At 38.5% G+C, this 10,162-nt stretch overlaps 1 protein-coding gene across 1 annotated transcript in view; it reads left to right on the plus strand.

Moving 5' to 3' along the window:
• cdh16 (cadherin 16, KSP-cadherin) overlaps nucleotides 1-10,162 on the plus strand; it is a 31,252-nt gene extending 21,090 nt beyond the window's left edge. The window contains exons 12-17 of the mRNA XM_074666215.1: nucleotides 2,964-3,205; nucleotides 3,283-3,413; nucleotides 3,619-3,858; nucleotides 8,407-8,523; nucleotides 9,083-9,199; nucleotides 9,371-10,162. Coding sequence (XP_074522316.1) covers nucleotides 2,964-3,205; nucleotides 3,283-3,413; nucleotides 3,619-3,858; nucleotides 8,407-8,523; nucleotides 9,083-9,199; nucleotides 9,371-9,471 — 948 coding nt within the window. The 3' untranslated portion in view covers nucleotides 9,472-10,162. The remainder of the gene's footprint in view (nucleotides 1-2,963; nucleotides 3,206-3,282; nucleotides 3,414-3,618; nucleotides 3,859-8,406; nucleotides 8,524-9,082; nucleotides 9,200-9,370) is intronic.

Raw genomic sequence — 10,162 nt, forward strand, 5'->3', positions numbered from 1 at the left:
GTACAGGCCATCAGCAAGGGGATTACGTTCACTTACTTTGATCAGGACAGATTTTACACCAACAAAGTCTCTTTACAGCAGCTTTAATGTTAGATTAGGAAATGGCTCTATATTTTTTTCTTTTTCTAAAAAGGATTTGTTTTGTTTTACATCTCAGCTGTAACATTTTCTAACCTGTTTCCTCTTGTTGCAAAAAAAATAAATAAATGGTAATTTCAACCAAAAATAAAAACACATTTTAATCCACCTGATAAAAAGTGTGCTGACAGGAAATCAAAATACCCCTAGCTTGATAGTTGCATGTTTAGATAACCAATGAGTGTGTATTTTTCTCATCTTATAGTAAAAAATTGAGTTAATGTTGATAAAAAAAATCTCAAAGACAGATAATATATCAAGGATAATGATGTCTAGTAAAAATTTCAGTCGTATGGGCACATGGGATATGGTTTTCTGAGGTTTGAATGACGAAAGCTTTAAGAATGTCCATGCACATGTTCTGGTGTTCTGATCACACCCTGAGTAGTTTGGTGCGTCACTTCCAGTCAACAGCAGTACTCCTGCACCCTCCAAGGTCTGCGTTTAATTTCCATGGCAACAGAGACGCACTCAGCTCTAGCACAATGATGTCAGACAGCACTGCTTCAAAAAAGACTAGTTTCATTCAGAGAGATAATTACTTGCATGAAAAAGTCCTGAAAGCAATAACGAGCTTTCAGGCAGAAGATAACACCACATTTGTCAAACTTAGTATTGAAATAATAAATCTTTGCTTTCACTTTTCTTCCCTTTCTTCACTCTGCCATTAAAATCAGTGAAACAACAATAAATGTTCAAATTACAGGCTCACAACTGTGGTTAATCTTTCAGTACCCCTACTTTGAACTACATATTTAATCCTCCAAACACTGCTACTATTTTTAGTTTCCAGATTAAAGTAATCCTCACTTGAAATCTACTCCTCTCAGTTTTTCTGCTTAAAGTTGGACCCAAATATAGCTCATATTAAACAGCAGAAAAAAATGTTTTGGAGGTAAAGGATAGATTTATTTATTTTTCTGACAATGAAAATCATGTGGATTGATCCCCCACCTAAATCATTTCATGTATGTTGTATGTTTTTGTGTATCACTAAAGAATATGTTTCATCAGTGACAAAGTGAATCAATGGGCTCATTTCCCCTTGAGTGTGTGTCTTGTTTGTTTTGGAAATGTAGCAAGAAGACAGCTTGTAAGCCAAGTTTCTTGGTTGTGAAATAAGAGGCCCCGACACAGGGGACTGCAGTGTGGTGTTCTTCTTTAGCTGGAAACAACAACATGCTGTTTTTCTTGGATGTGTCAGACAGTATGTCATGGAGTCTTTGAAATTACATTTTTTCCATTGACTTTCATTTCCGATAGAGCCTTGGGGCGTTACAGACTGTCGTTTCTAAATCGGAAAGTCAGGGATTTGATCCCAGATCCTGCTGTCTACATGTCAAAGTATCCTTGGGAAAGACACTTAACCCCGAAACTGTCCCTGCTGCAGTGTCATGGATGTGTGAATGGTTCTAGTTGATACCGACAGACTCTTAACATTGCAGCCTACGCCATCAGTGTATGAGTATGGTGTTCACTGGTGATTCTGACATATACTGTGAAGACCTTTGAGTGGTCAGAAGACTACAAGAACAACTATGTAAACAGTCTTTTTTACATTTTCATTGGAAATCATTTCTTGTCAGAGTTTAGAGGTTGTACTTTGAAAGTACTGACAATTTCCCTAAACACAGTTATTATTTAAGTATTCACATTGGAAAAACTGGCATAATTCAGTCTTGTCAGTGCACTGAGTGGACTAAAAAAGTGGCATTGGTGTAGGGCCTGTGCTCTTGCAAGCAGATGCAGACAAGACAGACCAGTGACTTACTACTCAAAGAAGCTGAACAAACACCAGAAAGCTTATCTGACGATTGAGAAGAAAGCTCTGGGTCTTGTTTTGGCTGTCAAGCATTTTAAAGTGTATGTATCACACTCAAGTCGAGAGGTTGTGGTGTACACAGACCACAATCCACTTTCTATCCCAGCCAAGTTCAAGCCCTCAAACCAGAGAGTTTTCCAGTGGTCTCTAGTTTCGCAGCCATACAGTCTTGTGGTGCAGCATTTGGCTGGAAAAGATAACATTTTGGCCAATGCATTGTCTTGTAAGCCTATATGACTTGTGCAGGGTCAATGTGAGGCAGACTGATCCTACTAAGCCCAACCTACTTATCTTTAAACACTGCATTTCCTGTTTGACATTTAATATAGGCTATGCCTAAAGAGTTTTGGCAGACTTGAGTGCAAGCTGATGTTTTTGTGGAGTGTCAAAAAATCCAAAGAGTAACTCAAGGCCAAGCCATCACTTTAAGCTACTGAACACTGCACCTGGAGCTCCCCATCACCCAGTTTGGTGAATGAAGTCTGACTCAATTTACCTGGTCAATTTATTTTTCACAAAGGGCTTCAAAAGTGTCCTGTACATCACATTTTCCATGACAAAACACCAACATGTAACTCTGGTAGCTGCATGCTGCTTCAACAGTCCAAAAACGTTTCCCTTTCCTGACATAAATTTTAAAACGTGAAAATTTATCCAAGACACAAGTAAAGAACACTTTGTCTCTGTTATGATACATTTCTCTACCACTGTATGGGAAGGGGTAGGTGTGGTTTAGGGCAAGTGACAGGGACAGATATATATTTAAACATGAGGGGGGCGTGGTGCTGTCCCTGTACACTATCTGAAACTTACAATTCACCAGTTACGGGCAAAAAAGGTTAAGCATCACCTCATGGGCATTCTGTGCAACGCCTATTTGTTTATAGATATAAGTTCAACAAAACTACATAATTGTCAATAATAGTTAGAGTTGTTGTATTGTTGTACCCATTTGTTTGTATGCATATTTGAGTGTCTAATGCTGTGTTTGCATGTTTCACAGGTCTTGGACTTTGAGCGCGAGAGCGAGTACATCCTGGTGATCAGCGCTCAGAACCCGGTGGCTCTGGTCCGGGGCAGATACGGTCCTGCATCCACAGCAACTGTCTCCATTTATGTTGACGATGTGAATGAAGGTCCAATCCTGTCTCAGAGCCACTATGAGGTGACAGTCAGAGAGGGAGAGGAACCAGGACGGGTGATCGCTACCATCCGAGGATACGACCCAGATTCTCACCCCATCAGGTATCGATGAATAAATTCTGTGAGGATTATTATAAGTTTCTTTAAACTCAGAAAGACTCAAGTGTTCTCTCTTGCAGATATTCCCTCCAAGGTGACACAAAGAAATACTTTTCTATAGGGAAATATTCAGGTGAACTGAAGACCGTGCAGGCCTTGGATAGAGAGGAGAACAGCACATACACCATGGAGGTCATTGCAGTGGATGGAAGTAAGATAGCTTTCATTATCACAACTACCACAAAACTATGTAAAGAAAGTGGTTTATGCATAGATCATTTTTAATACTATTTAATTTCATGTTCTTTGCATTGGAATTTAAGCTCAAAACGCTACCCTGAAAAAAACAACATTCAGATTTTTGCACTGAAGCTGACCATCTGATGCCTTTTTTGTGTGTCACCTGCAATCCTCAGGAAATTCCTCCTTATCTGCCTCCACCCTGGTGACAGTCCAGATTCTGGATGTGAACGACAACAGTCCAGTGCTGGTTGGAGATTATTCTTGGAAGTACCTGTGTACGCCACGCTGGGAGGACCAAGCTCTGGTGCTGGCCTCACGGGACAGCGATGGGCCTCAGCATGGAGGGCGACTCAACTTCTCCCTGCGCAGTGATGCCACAGTGCGACGGAACTGGAAGCTAACTCCTATCAACGGTAAGGTGAATGCAGATGGGATGAACCCAGTCAACTCTCCGCATGCAACACTAAGATGTAACCAGAGCGAAAAGAGAGGACAGTGAAGTAAGGCCAGGTTGACTGGACCAGATGACCTTAAGTATTATTCCTACATTTCTTTGGTAGATAAAAGCGTCTGTGAGGAATTCTTTGCTGGTTTTCAAACAAAGTGGTATTAAAATGGATGCTCTATCAGTAACAAGGCTAAATTTTCTTAGGGAAATATGTTGAGTAACACATTATTAAATAAAAAATAGACTAATTATCTTTAAAAAACATTTATAAGGCCATGTCCACACGTAGCCGGGTATTTGGGAAACTGCATATATATTTATACTTTGGAGCCTGTCGTCCACACGAAACCACAGTTTGATGTCACAGAAAACAATGTTTTCCAAAAACTCTGGCCAAAGTACAGATTTTGGAAAACTCCTGTTTTGTGAAGATGCTGGTAAAAGAAGTTTTTGGTTCTCAAACATCACAGCTGAATGATGGGGGCTCATTCTGATATGTTTTTGAAAATACCCGGCTACGTGTGTACAAGGCCTAAGACAAGAAGAGTAAAAAGACAAGGCGTCCACAGGAAGCAAATAAGCAACACAAACAAGAGTTTCCCTCAAGGATTTTGTTTTAAAAAGCTGATATTTAAGTGTTTCAGATATTAATTGTATATTAGTTTGGGTTATTTTGACTTACACCCCGTTAAACGATCTAACAGCAAAAAGATATTTACGCTGATGTAAAATATATCAAAAATATAAATTATTATACCCATATCTCACAAGAACAGGAGCACATGATTGCGAACCTAACAGCACCAAGGTTCATTCCAAAAATTACCAACTACAAAAACTGAACCTCGCCTTTACTGAAACTCTGCCAACTAGGAACCAGCAAGAAACTAAGCAAGTCATACGCAACAGGGCAAAGTGGCTCTGCTAAAGGAGAAAAGGCATTTTTCAGCATTCACCATACAGACCAGACTTATCCTTTCAAGTACTATACCTTGTACTTTTTGTTTTTTCATCACCTCAGTAAGGGAAAAAGGCTCCTTTAATGTCATTGACTTGTATGAGATGGTCAAATATGTAAATTGTCAGGGCTAAATTCCACATGTTGATGAGCCTGCTCTGCCTTAATGTGAAGGTGAGGAAGCTGAGACGACAGGTTCATGTCACCCAAAAACAAGGTTGTACATTTTCCACATTATTGATGGAATTTGAAATGCAACACGAAAGCAACGACGAGTCTTCCATGGTGTGATAAGTGCTTTCAGTGACTCTGAATTATACGAATAAAAATTGGCCATATGCCATCCATGTGAGCGAACGGTTAAAGAGACAGACTGCTCTGGCCTTGAAGATTTGCAAATTGCCCTGTTCTATTTTCTTCTGTATAATTTCTTTGGTCTTATCTTGGATCAAAGGTGTGTTGTAATTATCCTTTTCTTTCTGCAGTTGTAGACTGCTGGCACTGGGCTCATCTGATGTAAACGCTGTCCCACTTTGACGTCTGTCATTAAGTCATTCAAACAGTTCAACCACTTCCCTCGCAGTTTTTTTTTATCTCCCTCTTTCACTCCCCTGTTCCTGTTGGTATTGATTGAGCCCAGCTGTAATTATATCTTCTGTGTAATTTCTTTGGCGTCACTGCTGGGTTCCTGCCAGCTAATGGAGGCTAAAAAAAGGAGACTCCCAGAATGCTTTGCACCTGTACTCAGCCAATAATACTTGTACCACTAATATGTGCTTTTGCCAGTCGAATATTTGCTGTAGAGCTACACAGTGAGTGACAAAAAACCCCAGACTGTTCTGTGAAAGCCTGTGTGCACATGGCTCTAATTGCCATTCATCTGAAGTCTTTCAAATGCTCTCAATGCAACAAGTTTGAATAACTGAAAGTTCCTTTCACAGCAGAAGTTTAGTTCAGCTAATAAGGCAGCACACTCTGCTGCTAATCACTGTTCATAGTAGAAGACATGATCAGAATTAATCTAGTCTCTATATAACACGTGATACCTGGACACATTGAGTAATATCTGTGTAATCTTTGATAAAATCATCACGGTGTAAACAACTTTTGCTTAAGCAATCGCAAAATCATGTCGCTTTTCCAATATCCATCAATCCTGTGGTTTTTTTAACTGTGTTGTGGGAGAAATCCCTAACATCAGTAGTTCCAGGCAGGTGGGTGGTCTCAAAGAAAAAGTCGCATCAGAGTGAAACCTCACTCACAAAGAATAGATACATTAGCAGCCTCTGCAGAAGTGCTGCTGGTGCTCGTGCGTCGCTGACAAATGGAACATGGCGGGGGGATGATGGTGAAGTGCGAGGATGGGGTTCAAGACCCTTAGATAAGAGTTCAAACAGCTTGATAAACCACTTCTCTTTACATGTCAGGGCTTTTACGTCAGGCAGCCAGGCGTGTATTTTAGACTGATTCACAGAGATAAGATAACAAGGCACACAGATCCATCAAGACCCCCCACCCATCTCTCTAGTTATGCTACTAAGTGGATGGGTTTGCTGGGTCTTGTTGTTTTTGCTGTAGAAAAAAAAAACACTCTGCAATTGATGGTTGTTTAATGTATGAGTATTAACATGTTTACCACTTGTTTTATACAGGATGTAACTAAGAATTTTACTAATTTATCTTCTTTTCAGAAGTAACGGTACTTGTGTGTCATTTTGATTGTTTTAACCAGAGCTAAAGGCTAACACAGGAGCTAAGCTGTTTGTGATAATGTTCATTCCAACCCACATGGAGCAGCTATTCTGCAGTGGTCTGTTCAAACTTGAGAGTCTATCAATAAAATGAAGAGTGAGATTACGTTAGCTCTGCTTGGTAGATGACCAACAGGACATAGCTAACTAGGATTTCCAAATGTTACACATTATGGACATGTCTTAGCGCACAGGGCTGCCAGCTGTGCATAGTATAGACAACTACTAAACTAGATACGAACTGACAGTGTTTACTTGTTGTCATGTTAGCCTACAGATATATGCATTGGAATATTGCTACATACACCTGCTATTACCCTGTTTGCTAGATGTCACGTTTCAAACCACATCGCTTCGTAACTGTACTGATAAATACCTTACCTTGGCGCGTTGTATCCAGTAAAAAGTTATCTTGAACAAAGAAATTTTGTTTCTATTGATCTCCATTTAATTCCAAAACAAGCACACGCCTCATAAAAAGTAATTTACGACAGTGTACATGAGACTCCAGGCCAGAAGGTGGCGAGGCAGTCCAATTAAAATAGATCCTCCTTGCAGCATCTTTAACACTGTAATAGGAGTAGATATTGCTTTGGTACAGCATGCCTGCTCAATTCAAAGTTTTTACATTGTTAAAATAATTAATCTTAAAGAAAATTTGAATTATTACCACTCAGAATTTCCTGTAACACTTAACATTAGCAGCAGTTGGAGGGCTGTTAAAGCAAACACTCTGTGCACTGATGCTTTAGTCCTCCTCATCACAGGGGCTGTTGGTTAAACTCCTGACCTCAAACTTATGTTTTGTCTCCCTCTCTGGAAGCAAAAGCCACATTGACCTGACAATTCCAGAAATTAACTGTTTCTATTAAAAGAAAACAACTACCACTGAAATAAGTCAAATTAAACTGCTAAGTTTTTTTAATCATGTTTGATATTTAATTCAAGACACTTTTCAAGCAAAATTGATTAAGAGCATTATTTTGGCAAATTATATAATTTAATAAGATTTATATTGGTGGGTCTGTAGTCTGTACAATATCAAACACAAATGTTACCATTTAACACATTATATACCAGAGTACTTAAAGCTAGTTTATGCCAACATGCCTTTTGCAGATCATTATTAAAACATCAAAAACAATCTTAAGTTCTCAAAGCTCAATAGATGATGTTTCTCCAGTGTCCAGTGATGATAGATTCTTTGTAAACTATTTTTAAGGTTTGTTTGTCTAGAGACTCAAGGGGTTTAATGGTCGTTTCCTCTGCTTGACCCCAGCATGTGATACTGTATGACATGTGGTGGGAAAAGATCATAGTCTTGGCTGCATCCATTGAAAGAGTCTGAAAGTTTTTTTGAAATTAAGGTTTAAATCTAGAACTACGTCATGCACCATTTCCAACGAGGCTTGTATTGAGAGTAAGGAAATATTCTGACTGATAAGGAGACAAATACACCTTTTCAACAACCTGTCTTTGTTGTGCAGTGACATCAGACAAATATCAGTATCACAGTAGACATGTTCACTTGTCTGACAGACAACACGTTTATTTTCTATACTACAAAAGACGCTAACTGCACTTAATCATTCATTGTTACTAAATCATCAACAGTATTACACACAAGTACACTGCATGTTTCATTTGATGTTGCTTAATTGTTTGATCAAAATCTTCAAAAGTAGCTTCCAACATTAAGCACAGAAATTAAACAAAAGGACAAATTAAGATTTCCAATGCATTTTTTTGCCTTTTTTCTTGGCAGTATAATATTTGGCATTATATCAAGTGTTTTGTCCTTCAGATACGCACACCAACCTGTCCTTAAACATCCCTTACCTGGCCCCTGAGGTCTACACTGTGCCTTTCACCATCTCAGACAGCAGCTCTCCTCCCAGGAGCACCTTCATAAACCTGCCAGGTAACTCTGACTCTCCTGGTCATGAGCGGAAGTCAGCATGGTGAGGCTATCTGATGAGCGCTCTGTGTGCCAGCTTGTTCAAGCACTGCTCCTTTTTAATAATACAACAGGGCTGCACACATGATTATTACAGGCTTAATTAAGCCCTCTCAAGACTTTGCTCTGCTCAATGCAGCCCTCGGACTCTTTACATACAAAGAACATAGATTTCAACAAAAGGAAATGAGAGTAGATGATTACAGTGCTGGTATATCAATTTACCTGCCAGAGTATTTGAGGTTAAATAAGGTTAAATTCTATTATTAATTTCTATCTTAGACATGATACAGTTTAATAAAAGTTTATTTTATGCACAAGAAAGAAAAAACAAAGTCAGTTCATTCTTTGCATTTACTAAACTATGCTTAAAATTGGAACTTGATTTTTTTATGAAGATTCTTTGCCTGATTATAAATCTTACACACAACACAAATTCTCTGTATTCACTACATTGCCTCAAAAGCCAGGACATTAAACATTCCTGGTCCATGTTTTTTTTTTTGGTTTCCCTCTCCTTTAGTCACAGTGTGTCCCTGCAACATCAGAGGAAACTGCAAAATGGCTGCCAAACAGCTGCCAGGCATGCCAACTATTCAGTCTGCAGTGGGCATCCTGCTTGGCACTTTTGCAGTCATAGGTAAGGTGACAGGCAGTTGTAATGCTAATGTAGTAGACTGTAAATGTACATAATCAACATCTATCTGTAGAGACTGTACCAAAGATTTTAGTAGTTCTTAAAAGTTGTATATGTGTTAAAATCTTTGTTGCATTCATTACATCAACCCATTTCCCAAATCTGTTTTTTCAGGAACCATCCTTATTGTTATTTTTGTGAGACTCTCCTACCAGAACCCCAAAGAGCCGAGCAAAACCAACCAAGAGAGAGTTCCCCTGAAGATTTCAATCTAATTACAAATATATTGCATTGTTTGTGTTGGTTTCTGCTCAGGTCGAGTATAACCATACATTTTTTAAATGACCATGAATGTCCCAAAATAAATGCATATTTCAGTAATTGAATCCATGTTCATCTTTTTGCAAACCTCAAAGCAAAATTAGTAGATAATTTAGACTATCAAAGTAATACTTATTAGATGTCTGAGGTTCTGAGTTTTTTTTTGTTTGTTTTGCCTTGAACATAATGTATGCTTAAGTTTTAACCAGTCACTTATTATTGTTATTTACCTTTCATTGTTTTTTTTCAGCTTATGTACTGACCACAGGAGGGTATATGGGCCAAAAAACAGAGAATAAAAATGAAACTTAGCAAAATGAAACTTTGTATTGCTGAAAATGTTCAAAGTAAGAAATTTGAGGGCCATGTATTTATAATTTTTTTAAATGTTTGTTTTCAAGTCATAACTCAAAAAACTGTAGCCTTAACGCCAACATTGTTTTTTAGATTTACCAGTATGGACATGTTACTTATTTAGGTGCACCTGTCTGCCTTTGAACTGTGACACTCACTGTGATTCCTGAATATGATCATTTGTGACAAAAAGATTGATGTAAACCTGTAAATCAGATGGAACCTGCTTGTAAATGCTGAAATGTGATTTAATATTGTGTGACACATTAGCAGAATTAAAACGATGCAAGC

The sequence above is a fragment of the Halichoeres trimaculatus genome, unplaced genomic scaffold (genome assembly GCF_033239565.1).
Source record: "Halichoeres trimaculatus isolate MK-OKI-2021-1 unplaced genomic scaffold, fHalTri1.1 fHalTri1_scaffold_3, whole genome shotgun sequence".
NCBI lineage: Eukaryota > Metazoa > Chordata > Actinopteri > Labriformes > Labridae > Halichoeres > Halichoeres trimaculatus.